This window comes from Remersonia thermophila, chromosome 1 (assembly GCF_042764415.1).
Source record: "Remersonia thermophila strain ATCC 22073 chromosome 1, whole genome shotgun sequence".
Classification (NCBI taxonomy): Eukaryota; Fungi; Ascomycota; class Sordariomycetes; order Sordariales; family Chaetomiaceae; genus Remersonia; species Remersonia thermophila.
In genome coordinates, this window is record NC_092217.1 from 1745513 (window position 1) to 1760309 (window position 14797).

Below are 14797 nucleotides of genomic sequence, written 5' to 3' on the forward strand. Positions count from 1 at the left end.
CCCGAGCCATCGCGCGGCGCAATGTATTGCCCGCCGGGACCGGCTTCGTCACCTTTGTTTCTCCACGTTCGTCACCTTTGTTTCTCCACGTTCGTCACCTTTGTTTCTCCACGTAGCGCGACATGTTCGTGACACTGGGTCTGAGCAGGTGGAACCCGACGGCGATCCCTCTCTATTTTTGTGGACCGTCGGGCATATCCAGGAATCCACCGCAACGCCAATGAACGAGGCTCTGGTGAGAGAGGAGAAGAGAGGAAGGGGGGAAGGGGACGAGGGACGAGGGACAAGAAGCCGGACTGCTCGCCTGCTCGGAGCTCGGCTTGGAACAAAAATCTTCAGCGTCGCATCACTAAAAACGTCAGCACCGGGCCAGCCCCCGGAACCCTCCCCGGGAACTTGGCCCCCCCCGGCTCTTGCCTCTTGGGTCTTCCTGCGGCTTGCGCTTGTGCTGGGGCGAGCGAACGGGCTCGAATCCAGACCCGGCTCTTTTTTCTTACTGTTCCTGCAGGACGCACGCACCGCCGCCCTCTACTGTTCTGTCCCCTGCGTCCTGCGCGCCGTGCTGCTGCTTGGCCGCCCGCCCCGACTGCATGGACGCCAAGGTCAGAGAGCAGGGGCGCCAGGCCAGGGGGGGGAAAGGGTCGGGGTGGGGGACCCGGACGACAGATCCGGACCAGAGACGGGGTGGCAGAGACGTGAGACGGAAGAAGCAAAGACGAATAGAATCAAGACTTTCAGGTTGCCAACCCACCCACCGCCACGGCTGTTGGGTGCCTACCCAGGGCGGACACAAGTCAACGTTACTTGGTTGGTGATTTCCGGGACTTGCAGCGTGGACCGTGTGCTCGCCATGGCTCCAGCTTGGACGGTCTGGTGCGATCTCGCGGGCTTCTAGCTCGCCACCACCGTTGCTGACGATCCTTGTGCTGTTGGAGTTGCCGAAAGACATCCACCACGGCTCGCCACTGGTGATGAACTGTCAAGAATGGCGATCATGGATCGTCCGGGTTCGCGGCCTTCCCTTCGTTCTGTCTCTCTTCGATAAGACGAGTCGTGCCTCTCGCCGAAGCGAGCTAGCACGGTGCTATGTAGTAGTACGTACATGGCGCCCTCGCCCCGCAGCGAACGGGTCCACGAACCGAACGGCTGATGACGAAGAAGAGTCCCAAGCGTAGAGGTGCTCTGCGCTAACGAACGTTAGCTCGCTGTCTCGGGCCATCAAGGTGCTGTGCTGCGACGGCTCGCCGCATTGACTCTTGCCAAGCAAGGCTCGCGTCTGAAGGATGGATGGCGTCGACCCCAAGGACCGTGCTCGGCTTCGAACCTACGTAGTATGTAATATGTATGTACCAAGGTAGTAACTTCTCTTGTGCTTCACTAGCGTAGCGTAACTCCAGTACGCTAGCGTCCCGGATATGTCCAGCACACAAACAAGATATCGACGGCGTCTCACTTGAGACTGGTACATAGTTACCTACTGCTGCGGTTGCGAATCGCATCCCGGCTCACCATCCGCTAGGCGTTGAGGAGCGCGAGGCAAAAAGAAGGAGTGGAGAGAGCAACGAAGCAGTCTATCCTTGGTCTATCAACAAGCTTACCCCGCTAGCACATAGATTGGGGACAAATGATCTAGAAAGAACCTCGCCGAGAGAGTGGCAATTCTGCAATCGACATCTGATCTCTTGCCGAGATGTTGCTCGACGGGCAACCCTTGAGGGAGGGTGGACGTGGTCATCGAAGCAGAGGTGGGGGGGCGGTTCCTCCGCAAAAGAGCAGCAAGCCGGGGCCGCATCAGAAACGACAGCGAGCTTTGACTTGGTTGGCCCTAGATATGGATCCCTTCTGCCTGTGCAGCGAGGGCATCGGTCTCCTGCTTCTTTTGGATCCGCAGCTTCACCTCCTCGATAAGGTTGTCGAGGCTGATGAGCTCTCCCTCCTTCAGCGGGTGGTCCTCCGGGAGACCCATCTCCTTGATCTTGGCCTTGCCTTGGGCGAGTTCGTCCTGTGTTTCGATGGCAACCGCGGTCAGCTAAGCGATCCAACAAGGCCAAGAGGCACACCCAAGGAGCAGATGGGCCAGCACGAACCTCGCCAAGAATAAGGGCAAATGGCACGCCGCCGGCCTCGGCGGCCTTGAATTGATTCTGGAGCTTGGGCTTGACCTTGTAGAGGAACTCGGCCTGTGGCTTGTCAGTCTCGTGAACAAGGTACAGTTTCGCCGGCTCAACACAACAGCACAGACCTTGATCCCGGCGTCCCAGAGCCGAGCGCAGATCTGGCTCCTCTCCTTGAGCAGGCCCGTGAAGTCCTTGCCGCCGCCAAAGGCCATGACGAACACGTCCACCTCGTTCTTCCTCTCCTTCTGCTTCTGGCTGGCCTTCATGATGGAGAAGATCCGGTCGATGCCAAAGCTGATGCCAACGCACGGCACCTGCGTCTTGCCAGAGAACATGCCCACGAGGTTGTCGTATCTGCAGAGACGTCAGCGCAGGGCCACCACCCCGTCGCATCAAACATCACTCACCTGCCACCGGCCGCAACCGAGCCTATCCCGACGGTGGGATCATCAGAGCGGTCCTCGTCCGCGTCTCCAGGCTTGCCGCCCTTCTTCTTGGCCACCTTCTGCTTTTCCTCCTCGGTCGCCGGCACCGCAGGAGCGGAACCTTCCGTGACGACCTCGTAGATCACGCCCGTGTAGTAGTCGAGACCTCTGGCGAGGGACAGATCGAAAGAGACTGTGTGGTCCGCACCAAAGTTCTCAAGGTAGTCGAAGAGCAGGTCCAGGTCGGCAAAGCCCTGCTGCATGGACGGGTTGGCCGCCAGGGCCTCGTCCTTCTTCAGCTGCTCGAGGAGATCGCGCTTGCCCTTCAGCAAGACGTACTGGCCTGGAGGGCGGTCAGCTGAAGCGTTGCGGCACGGCAGCAGCGCGGCCACTCACCAATCTTGTCGGCAGCCTCCGGAGCCAGCCCCTTGTCGTCCACCATCTCCTTCCTCACATCGGCCCACGGCATCTTGTCGAGCTTGTCGACGGCGGAGGAGATGGGGCGGATGAGGTTGTCTGGCACGCCGCACACCTGGAAGAGGCCATCGAGGATCTTGCGCGAGTTGAGCTTGATGGTGTATTTCCCCTTCCAGCCCAGGCTCTCGAACACCTCGTTGATGATCCTGATCTGTTGAGGTCAGAGTTGGCCAAGGTCCGGAAATGGGGTTCAAATGGTAGGCCTACGATCTCGGCATCGGGGATCATGGGATCGTACACTCCCTGGAGATGTGTCAGCACAACGCAGCTCTCTACCGCGGGGAGGTCTTGCTTACCGCAATGTCAAAGCTGTGAAGGTGGGAAGCAGCCGTCAGCTCACGTGCCCAACGCTCGCCGGAGACAACGATAGGAGAAGACCGTCCCGAGGGGGATTTGGATGCAGCACGTACTCGCATTGGTACTAGCCATGGTTAGCCAACTGCTCCCCTTTTTCCGTCGGAGGGGATCAACTTACAAACTCCCTCATACGGCCCTTCTTGACAGCCGGCTGGTCCCTGCGGTACACCTTGGCAATGTGGTAGCGCTTGATCTGGGTCACGTCCTTGTTCATGGCAAGGAACCGGGCTGGATGGACAGACGTTCAGCATGGCATGGTCGCTCGTGCATGGGTCGGGTCGAGGGCCTACCGAACGGGACGGTCAGGTCATATCGCAGGCTGCACAGCTCACCGCCCTGGTCCGCCAGGTCGTACTGCAAAGAGCTTGGTGTTAGCGGGCCATCGACCCGAGGGGAGTGCGTCAAGGGTGGGATCCCTACAATGAGCTTGCTGTCTTCGCCGTACTTCCCTGGTGTTCTCCGTTAGCGAAGGCTTCCGCGTCTTGTGGACGCGCTGCTATGCACCTGCGAGAATTTCTGGTTCCTGTTAGCAAGCTTTCCGCTCAAAAACCCCAGCTCCCGGACGATGAGGACCTACCCTTGAGCTCAAAGACCGGAGTGTCGATGGTGATGCCTCCGTGGCGCTCTTTGCACTTGGTCAGCTGCTGCTGCTGCTGTTGTTGCCCCAATCTGTCGTCGCCCACACGTACTAAAGACGTCGGTGATGGTCTTGAAGATCTTCTCCCGGAGCACCATGTCCGGACCAGACCCTGCGGGCAGCTATTAGACTCGGCTCGACGGGAGAGGTGGAGGGGGTTTGGGGGACGAATGGCCGCACAGTCTCTGGTGCCCTTGGGGGTCCTGCGAGAGTCGTGTTAGCCATGCATGCCAAAACGGGGGGTTGGGCAGGCCGGGACGGACTTGATCTCAAACTTTGGGGCCTTGGGAGCCATGGTGCTGGCGACCGCGGGGTTGGCGGGGTAGGCTTCTTGGGTCGGTGACGGCGAGGGACGGGCGATGGAGGGGGAGGTAGTGTAGAGCTTGACAGATGCGAGCTTCGAGCAGGAGGTCAGACGCAGTCCTCGTCGTGGTCGAACAGACCGAATGGCAGCGAGGATCCACGGGTGCTGCATCCAAAAGGTGGTCAGAAATCACAGCGCGGGGTGTGACTCGACTGAGACGAGACGGGCCTTTGGAGATGCCGTGCAAGTCGCTGGCAGCCGGCAAAATGTTTTGCGGGACGCCGATTGCGGGGCACCCAGCGGCGGGCAAGGCTGAGATGGGCCGGACGAGGCTGAGAGCGGGGCTCCCACCTTATCGCGGGGGGGGGGGGGGGGGGGGGGGGGGGGGGGGTGAGACCCGAGGAAAGCGATTGGATGAACGCCGCAGATGGCAGCGGGGGACGTTTTGTACGTTGTTCCAGGGATTTCTTCAGACGATGCACCAAGCGAGCGGTTTTGATCTTATCACCAGCAACCTGATCGCCTTTCATCAGGGAAGCTACCTGACACAGCATAGTGGCTACGTATATACCTTACCTACCTTACCTACCGGAGTCCCATTGGCTTCTAACTCGACATATTCCCAATTTTTGTCGTCTGCTTTTTTTTTCTTGCTTAGGTCTCGAGCTTCCCAGCATCTCCTTCGCCCTGTGTGTCTTGTATGCATGCTTGCATGCATGGTACAAGTACACTAATGGTGTAAGAATGAGACCTCCGTAACCCTTGGAAACTTGGGGCTCCTCCCCTCCTCCACACTGTATCCAACTTGTCGGGACATTGATGAGCGCAGACAGACCCAACGACAACATCAAAGTATGGACCTATCGCACCACGGATGACGCATCCACCATTCTCCCCACACACTCCCGTCTGTTCGATACCAGTGGGCCCGACGGCATCCTTTCACAATCTCGAGATGTTGTAGCCTTATGTACGGAGTAACTACTATAGTTATGTACATGGTACTGCTTACTCTATGCCTTACGTCCACAGCCATTCCCAATCGGGAAATAAGAAGGCCAAGCCTGTCTGGAACATGCTTGGTTTCCCGTTCGGTGGCGTCCACTCATTTCGGCTGCTTGAGCATAGCGGCTCGCCCCCTCGGACCCTTGCCCGCGGTGCTGCTGTGTTGCATTCGCAGGCCATAGGCTGGAGGATTTTTGGGGCTGCTTTCTGCGGCTGCCGCTGCTGCTGTTGCTGCTGTTGCTGCTGCTGCTGTTCGGCCTTCGGGCTTCTTCTTGAGCCCGGTTGCGTTGCGCAGTATTACGATAACTACCAGCTCATCGCACGACACAAACCAAACGGCCGTCAGGTATCTTTGGGATCCGGCTCTGTGACAACGCTGCGTTTCAACACCCATTCCTCCAGCCATCTCCCCTCGCCCTCCGTTTGTCGCGCTCCTGATGTCTTGGACGTAGAACGGACGAGGGTACCCCTTCCTGCCCACCGTTTGTGTCTCAATCTCACCTGAAAGCTCCTCATCGTCGCCGACATGGGTGACAGCAGCTCCGAGCACGGCAACGCCGAAAAGCTGGAGCCGGTCCCGGTGACCACCGCCGACAAGCCCGCGGCCGGCTCCGACGCGTCTCCCGAGGGGGACAAGCAGAACAAGCAGGATGACGCGCCCGGAAAGGACCCCAAGGCGCGCCCCGAGCGCGAGGCCACTCCTCAGGACTACTTCCGCGTCTTTTCGTACGCGAAGAAGTGGGATCTCGTCTTGATGGTGGCCGCCGGCGTCGCCAGCATCGGCGCCGGCACCACGCTGCCGCTGCTCAACGTCGTCTTCGGCCGCCTCGTCGGCGACTTCAACAGCTTCGCGACCCCCAACGCCCAGTCTCTGGACGAGTTCTCGGCCCAGATCAACCGCCTCTCCCTCTACTTGTTTGCCCTCTTCATTGCCCGCTTCGGCCTCAACTACATCAGCAAGTTCTGCTTCCGTCTGATCGGCATCCGCATGTCGGCCGCCGTCCGCCTGCACTACCTCCGCTCCCTCTTCGGTCAGACCATCCACGTCCTTGACACCATGCCCTCGGGTGCCGCCGCGAGCACCATCACCTCGACCTCCAACACGCTGCAGCTCGGCATCTCGGAGAAGCTTGGCACGTTCCTCGAGTTCACCTCGTGCATCATCACCGCCATCATCGTGGCCTTCACGTACAGCTGGTCCTTGACCCTCGTGACCGCCTCCGTCATCATCTTCATCTCCGTCGTCATCTCCATCCTGCTGCCTTTCATCATCAAGGGACACGGGAGGAACACCAAGGCCGAGGCCAAGGCCACGTCCATCGCCACCGAGGCCTTTGGCACCATCCGTATGATTACTTCGTGCGGCGCCGAGGCCCGCATGTCGGAGCGGTATGCCGAATGGGTCAAGAAGGCCAAGCAGGCCGTCTTCTTCACCGCGCCCTTCATGTCCGTGCAGTTCGGCCTCATCTTCTTTGGCTTCTATGCCGTCTTTGGCCTGGCCTTCTGGTACGGCATGAAGTCCATCGTGGAGGGTCGCATCGACGACGTCTCCACCATCATCATCGTCCTCATGTCCGTCATGATCATGGTCATGTCCATCGAGCGCATCACGACGCCCCTGATTGCCATCTCCAAGGCCATGGTGGCCGCCGCCGAGTTCTTCTCCGTCATCGACGCCCCCAAGCCCCCCATGGGCACCCTGAAGGAGCCCGATGTCACCGCCGACCAGGACATCCTCTTTCAGGACGTTCACTTCGCCTACCCCAGCCGCCCCTCCAAGAAGGTCCTCGACGGCTTGAACTTGCGCATCGCCGCCAACGTCAACACGGCCATCGTGGGTCCCAGCGGATCCGGGAAGAGTACCATTGTTGGCCTGATCGAGGGGTGGTACACCTTGCAGGAGCAGTACGTCATCGCCAAGGCCGTCGAGAAGGACAAGAATAAGAAGGACAAGGAAAAGAAGAAGGGCAAGAAAGAGGGCGACGAGGATGGCGGCGACGACGATGACGACGCGGCCGCCCAGCTGAATCCCGAGGACGCTGGCCCCCCGGTGGAGCTGAAGGGCAGCATTTCCACCTGCGGCCGGGAGCTCACCGAGATCGACATGAAGTGGTGGCGCTCGCAGATCGGCCTCGTTCAACAGGAGCCCTTCCTCTTCAACGATACCATCTTCAACAACGTTGCGGCCGGCCTGATCGGGACCCAGTGGGAGAACGAGACGGACGAGGTCAAGCTCGAGCTGGTCAAGGAGGCTTGCCGCGAAAGCTTCGCCGACGAGTTCATCGACCGCCTCCCCGACGGCTACAACACGCAGGTTGGCGACGCGGGCGCCAGGCTCAGCGGCGGGCAGCGCCAACGCATCGCCATCGCTCGCAGCATCATCAAGAAGCCCAAGATCTTGATCCTCGACGAGGCCACTTCGGCCATCGACGTCCGCGGCGAACGCATCGTGCAGCAGGCTCTCGAGAGGGCCTCCAAGGGTCGGACCACCATCACCATCGCCCACCGTCTGTCCACCATCAAGAATGCCGACCGCATCTGCGTCCTGCAGAACGGCCGCGTCGTCGAGGAGGGCACCCATGAGACCCTGCTGCAGAACGAGCTGGGCGTCTACTACGGCCTCGTGCACGCGCAGAAGCTGTCGCTGGGCGATGAAACGGGCGAGGAGGAGAGCCTTCAGGAGGAGGACCTTGGCGCGGTGCTGGCTCGCGAGAAGAGCGCTGCCAAGTCGATGGCTGGTTCCGCAAAGCAGGGGGGCGGTCCCATCTGGAAGAACCGCAACATCTTCAACGGGTTCGGCAAGCTCCTGTACGAGCAGCGCAGCCGCCTGCCTTTCTACATCTTCGCCCTCGTCGGCGCCGTGGGCGCCGCCGCCGCCGTGCCCATCCAGGCCTATCTCTTCGCCCAGGTCGTCACGAGCTTCCAGGAGCAGGATCCCGCGGCCCTTTACGACCGGACCACCTTCTGGTCCAAGATGTGGGTGGTCCTGGCCGTCGGCGTCGGCGTGAGCTACTTCCTCACCGCCTTCGTGTCGACGTACCTCGAGGGCTACATCACGGCCGAGTACCGCAAGGAGTACTTCGAATCGATCCTGTTCCAGCCCACTTCGTACTTTGACAAGGACGGCCACGCGACGGGCCAGCTGACGGCGCGTCTCTCGAGCGATCCGCAGGCGCTAAAGGAGCTGCTGGGCATCAACCTCATGATGATGCTCATCGGCGTCTTCTCGCTGGTCGGCGCCCTGGCCATCTCGTTCGCCTACGGCTGGAAGCTCGCCCTGGTCGCCCTCTGCGTCACGGTTCCTCTCAGCCTCCTGGCCGGCTTCTTCCGCATGCGCTACGAGATGCAGTTCAACGCCATGAACGAGGCCGTCTTCCAAGAGAGCTCCAAGTTCGCGGCCGAGTCCATTGGCGCCTTCCGCACCGTCAACGCCCTCGTCATGGAAGACAGCATCTCGAGCCGCTACCAGCGCCTCCTCGACGGCCACGTCTCCGCCGCCTTCCGCAAGGCCCGCTACACGACGTTCGTCTTCGCCTTCGCCGACAGCATCGGGTTCGGCTGCCAGGCCCTCATTTTCTGGTACGGCGGCCAGCTGCTCAAGAGCGGCGAGTACACGGTCGGCGCCTTCTTGGTGACGTACATGGCGGTCATCCAGGGCGCCGAGTCGGCGGGCCAGTGGATCAGCCTGGGCCCCAACGCGGTGCAGGCGTCCGAGGCGGCCAACCGCATCCTGCAGGCCCGCGAGACGCGCATCCGCGACGGCGTGTCGGCGAGCGAGCAGATCCCCGACACGGACGGCGGCGTGCGCATCGAGCTCAAGGACGTGCACTTCAAGTACCCGACGCGCGACGTGTCCATCTTCCGGGGGCTCAACATCACCATCGAGAAGGGCCAGTTCGCGGCGCTGGTGGGCGCGTCCGGCTCGGGCAAGACGTCCATCGTCAGCCTGCTGGAGCGCTTCTACGACGTCGGCAAGGGCCAGATCCTGTTCAACGGCAAGGACATCTCCGAGATCAACGTGTACCAGTACCGCAAGCTGCTGTCCCTCGTGGCGCAGGAGCCGTCGCTCTTCCACGGCACGATCCGCGAGAACATCCTGCTGGGCGTCGACCCGGCGAGCGTGACGGAGGAGCAGCTGCACCAGTGCTGCCGCGACGCAAACATCCACGACTTTATCGTCTCGCTCCCCGAGGGCTACGACACCAACATTGGCAGCCGCGGCGTGAGCCTCAGCGGCGGGCAGAAGCAGCGCATCGCCATCGCCCGCGCGCTCGTCCGCAACCCGCGCGTGCTGCTGCTCGACGAGGCGACGAGCTCGCTCGACTCGGAGAGCGAGAAGCTGGTGCAGGCCGCCTTTGAGCGCGTGGCCAAGGGCCGCACGACGGTCGCCGTGGCCCACCGGCTCGCGACGATCCAGGGCGCCGACGTCATCTACGTCCTCGGCGAGGGCAAGGTGCTCGAGAAGGGCAGCCATGCCGAGCTGCTAAAGAAGAAGGGCGTGTATTGGCATATGGTGAGCCTTTTTTTTTTTTATTATTATTTTCCTTTCGTCTCTATAACGTCGTTTGCCTGTTATAAGAGGATCGCATGGGTGTGCTGACTTATCTTGGTAACAGTGCCACAATCAGGCGCTCGACAGGTAACGTCGACCTGTCGGCGATGCTTCCTCCTCTCTCGGCTTTGGATTTAATGTATATTTTTTTTATTTCAGCCTTGACCGTCGCCGTGGACGGTGGGAAGGTTTTTTTTTTTTTTTTCTTGCTCGTTTCAGCATTTACTTAGATTAATCGTCCTGCCCGTTCAAGCAGGGTGTGTATCATGATGACGAGACGTTCTCAGCTCCTTGTCACGCGTCATGGTATGAAATAATAGAACAATCCCCATTCCAAAGGATCTCGGCTCCAACTCCAAGTGTACATGATATTGGGCGTGGCTGTGGAGAGAGAGGCTTGATGCGTAAGAGACGAGTTGAAGGCGCGGTGGTCTAGACTAGACGGTCAGCGGACCGGAGGCAACTCGGTGGCGGCATCCAGCCAGGATGGTTGGGATTCCTCCCCTTCTTCTTGTATGGCCCGTCAGCGTTGGGATGAAGCACCGCACACAACACACCCTTCACCTTCACCGTCACTGGAAGCGAAGAGGATACAAGATGCAAAGGGAAAAAAAAAAACAACCAGCATCAACAAGCCAGAGGTGTATTCCTGTTCTCCACGCTGTGGTCGGTCCAATCCGCTGCTTTTCTCCCTAGGTACCTTTGAAAGTGCCTCCATACGATACAAATCAACCCGTCTAAAACAGACGAAAAGCCCAGAAGCCCAGATGCCATCCCGAAAATAAAAAAAAACGCCGCGGGAATGATATACTCATACATGAACAAGACAGCCCGAGCAACCTGTATGACCGCGTCTCATGACGTTCCCGAAACCCCCTTGGACCTCGAACATATCCATATGACAAGCCCGCCATGGGACAGTTTTCATTATCCTTGCTCTTTCTTTGCTCCCTTTTCCTCCTCCCTCCCTAAGACGTGTACCACCGTGTTTGGCTAGGCGTCCCGATCTCGGTGCAATTTAAATTTGGTTCTTGACCCCCCACGGCCTCAACCTCTATCTCTCCTTGCTTGCAGTCCATGTATGCGTGTGTGGCCCACCACCCCCAGCCCGCTTCTCCCATACGATGCATGTATTCCCTCATCCCATGCCGCAGCCGTCCGCATCGTCACGCTAGACGACCACGTCGGGCTGCTCGGCGTCCATATCCTTGTCCATCGACCCCGGCAGGACGACGTCCTCCTGGGCGTCGTCCTTGACGAACTTTCGCTCGCTGACATGCTCCTTGTTGGCGTCCTCGGCGGTCCACACCTTGTCCTGGAAGGTACCGCGCTGGCCCTCCTCGTGGAAGAAGGGGCACGCCCGGTTGGTGCAGGGGCGGTACTTGCACGGCGTCTTGACGTGGGTGAACTTGCAGCCGGGGACGCGGCATTCGCCGCCGTTGCGGCAGGCCGGCATGGGCGGGTGGCGGAAGGGGCAGTGTGGGTTGGCGCAGTTGGGGAAGAACTTGCAGTCTTGCTCGCTCTGGTGCGCCGTCTTGGCCGCGGGGGACGGGTGGCGGCCGACGCACTTGCGGTTTTTGCAGGCGACGCCGAAGCTGCACACGTCGCTGACGTCGATGTGGGCGCCCGGAGGGGCCGCGGGGGATTGGTGGGCGAACTTGCAGTCCTTGTTTTGGCAGCGCAGGTTCCACCGGCACACCGTCTCCTCGGGGTTCGGCGCCTCGCGCTTGGGAGCGCCGGACATGTCGACGTCGGCTTGAGAGGCGCCGTCCGACTGGCCGGCTTCCTGGCTTTGTTGTTGAGATGGCGATGGTTGGTGGTCGGCGTGACCGTTGTGGTGGTGGGCGCCGCCGCGCTGGAACGGACCGCCCCGCCCGCCGCGGTTGAACGGGGGCTTGCCGCGACCAAAGCCGCCGCGGTGGCCGTTTTGCTGCTGCTGTTGCGTCATGAGGAGCTGTTGTTGCATCTGCTGGAGCATCTGGTTCTGCTGCTCCATCATGGCGTAGAGGTCGGCGGGCGCGGGGGCGTGCGGAGGGAAAGGCGCGCCGTTCATGGGCATGCCGCCGCCCATGACGTTCATCTGGGGATGGGGGCCGTGAGGCAAGCCTCCCATGTTGGCAAGACCCGCGGCGATGTTGGCGGCGCGTCCCATGCTCCCCCGAGCGGCCCCTCGTCCCACGCCCCCGCGGGGCCCCGCAGGCGGACCCCTTCCGATCCTCTCGTTGCCGGACTGACGAACGCGATGCAGAACCGAGTCTTGTGTCCGGTCCATCGCCCGGTTTATCTGGCCCATGATGCGCTTCTCGCGACCTCCCCGGGCGGCGCCGTTTCGCATGGCCTTGGGTCCGGTCGGGCTGTCTCGGGGGGTTAGCATTTCTGTCGAATCGGACGACCTCGGGAAAATACAATAACAATAACAAAAAAAAAAAAGGCAGCGCGGAACGTACGCATTGATGGCGGGCGCGTCGCCCGATGTATCCATGTGGCCGGCGAAAGAACCGTCCATGGGATCGTCCTGGTCCTTGGGGGCGTCGTTGGCCTCGGCGGGCTGCGCCGTGCCGGAGCCAAGCTGGGCGCTGAGGATGGGGATCTGTTCAAACAGCCACCGCGCGAAGGCGGGCGCGGTTTGGTCCTCGGGACTCAACCCCAACAGGTCTCCGGTGATCTCTGCGGCGATTTCGGATTCCGTCTTTCCGTTGGCGAGCATCAAGATGAAGTACTCGGACATGGCGGACCCCTCGGTACCGGGCCCGGCCCAGCCAAGCTCTGCGATCTTGCCCAGGATGGCCATGTTGAGGGCCTCGGCCAAAGGCGTTCCGAGCTGGATCTCGACCGACATGGTGATGATGGCGGTGGACGCGAAAGCCTGGACCGTCGGTCGGAAAGGGACAGGGGGGGACTCCAATCGCCGAGCGATGAAGTCGACGAGGACGACGAAAGGGCCAGGCGGAGAGCTCGGTCGTTTCGTGGGCGGGATGCGGCCGGCAGCGAGCGCGCGGTTCCCGGAAACACAAGAGGCAAAGGGGGGATGCTGGATACCGAGTGGCTCGGTCACGGCGATGGAGATGGACCCGTCGCGATGTGATGGTTGTAGGGCGGGATGCGGGAAAGGCTGGCGCGATTGTTTGAAGAATTTGGGTCGCGGCGTGGCCGGTGGGACCAAAGCTGCGAGAGAAACTGCAGGTACTGGCGCGCGCACCGGGTCATAGCGTCTTTGGGAGGCTCTTGGTTGGCCGGCCCGGGTGTGGCGTCGATCACGTGATGAGGCGCTCGATGGGGCGGGCTGGTGGGTCAGATGTGGCTGGCCACCGGGGGCTCCACGTTCGCCGGTGGCGCGTCCTTGTTGTCAGCTCCCCAATGGATCATAGTGTGCATGTACATACGCAGTACTGCGTACGTCTCGGCAGCACCGGAGGGTCCACTCCGCCTGCCAAGTCCTCGGCATCTGCCTGCCATGTCCGATCCCCGTCATCCCAACATCCGCCCAGAAACCCGTCAGCAGCCAGCAGCAGCAGCAGACCACGGCAGAAAATGAAATCGGCTGGTCCGCCGACTCGCTTCCGAACCGGGACTTTGCACGCCTTATTGGCCGCAGATACGGAGTACTACCGTGCATACTATAGTAGAGCGGGATGCATGGATCAACTCCTTCCCTGCGATCCAGGGAGGAAGAGACAGAGAGAGAGAGAGAGAGAGAGTCGCAGGATTTCGTTACCTACTGTGTACACAGTAGCATGCGTGCTCACGTGGGAAAGGTTCGGTTAGGGTTGCCTACCTTACTACTATAGTATAGGTGTGGTACGCTGCGACTTGGAGCGCAGGAGAGACGGTGAGCCTCCGACCAGCGTCACCAAAGTGCCCTAGTATGGAGCTCCTGGTGTATAGTACATAGGGTACTTTGGGTAAGGTAAGTATGCAATACGTAACCCGAAGCACAATGGAAGGCTATCTCTTCAAAGCTCCCCAGCCCGGGCCGCACGCGCCACGCGCCACGATTCTTTTCCTGGATGCGGTGGACACATTGGATGGGAGCTCTGGCCCGGGCCGGGCTGGCTGTCGTCGGCGGTCAGCTGTAACGGTTCCACAATCTGGAACCTCCCAGCGAAAGCTAGGGGGGCGATGCCTGTCGCGCCGACAAGGGTCGCTTCCAGCACACGCTCTGCCTCCCCTCTCAACACCGCCCGGTACACAGTACGAAGCAAGCTGGTCCAGGCGCATCCCTGGGTGGGTGCGATGCGATTGGAAACCCAGGAACCTAAACCGAAGGGAAAGGGCTGACGCTGCTGCTCTTCCGCATCAGCCTCCGGTGTCCGTCGGCCGCTCCAGGGCACGTCCCCCCCCCCCCCCCCCTCGAGCTTTGTCCGAACCCCTGCCCCCCCCCCCCCCCCCGCCCTCAACGGTCTCCCGCCGGCGAGCGTGGATCGACCAGCCAAGGGAGTCGATGCCGCCCGCTTCTCTCGCGTTCCGGCTCTCCGATTCGCCGGCTGATAGGACGATCTGGTCCTCCCTCAGCTCGCATTACCATGGCCGCCCTGCTGCTTTTTGTGGAGAATGCCGGAAAGTACATGCTGTGTAATTAGGTATTCTGAAAAAAAAAAAATAATCAGGCATGGGGAACACAAACACAACAAGACCACGGGCAGGGGGAGGGGTGCAGAACGGAATGGCCTGCTTGGTATGTACTAATATAGTACCTACCTAGGTATACTGGGATGCTGTGCGTGCGGGGCTCATCCTCCAACGCTTGAAGGCTGTGTGTGTACCGACGCAGCACAAAAGTCAGGTCGGTCGAGCCGCCCAGTGCTTTGCTGTGTAACGTTACCGGTGCGTGCGGTCGTCGCAGCCAAAGCAAAACGCACCTATAGTACCTACACTCAGCTCCGCACCACCAGGCCACCTAGGTACTGCTGCCCGTGTGCAACC

General features: G+C 60.7%; 3 protein-coding genes across 3 annotated transcripts; 1 reads left to right on the plus strand and 2 right to left on the minus strand.

Annotated features, from left to right (window-relative positions):
- Positions 1-1825: 1825 nt before the first annotated feature.
- On the minus strand, positions 1826-4488 carry VTJ83DRAFT_488 (uncharacterized protein; the record flags this gene model as incomplete). Its single annotated transcript, XM_071011417.1, has 16 exons — positions 1826-2002; positions 2088-2180; positions 2243-2471; positions 2525-2885; positions 2939-3170; positions 3227-3262; positions 3316-3328; positions 3430-3440; positions 3495-3604; positions 3667-3730; positions 3797-3825; positions 3881-3892; positions 3954-4001; positions 4066-4125; positions 4194-4216; positions 4277-4488. 16 exons carry the CDS (start codon positions 4486-4488, stop codon positions 1826-1828), a joined length of 1710 nt encoding a protein of 569 aa, XP_070869841.1.
- Positions 4489-5848: 1360 nt separating this feature from the next.
- VTJ83DRAFT_489 (uncharacterized protein) lies at positions 5849-9965 on the plus strand (the record flags this gene model as incomplete). Its single annotated transcript, XM_071011428.1, has 2 exons — positions 5849-9835; positions 9939-9965. 2 exons carry the CDS (start codon positions 5849-5851, stop codon positions 9963-9965), a joined length of 4014 nt encoding a protein of 1337 aa, XP_070869842.1.
- A 1080-nt stretch (positions 9966-11045) lies between these two features.
- VTJ83DRAFT_490 (uncharacterized protein) lies at positions 11046-12713 on the minus strand (the record flags this gene model as incomplete). Its single annotated transcript, XM_071011440.1, has 2 exons — positions 11046-12228; positions 12322-12713. The coding sequence occupies 2 exons, from the start codon at positions 12711-12713 to the stop codon at positions 11046-11048; spliced, it is 1575 nt and encodes a 524-aa protein (XP_070869843.1).
- Between the last annotated feature and the right edge of the window lie 2084 nt (positions 12714-14797).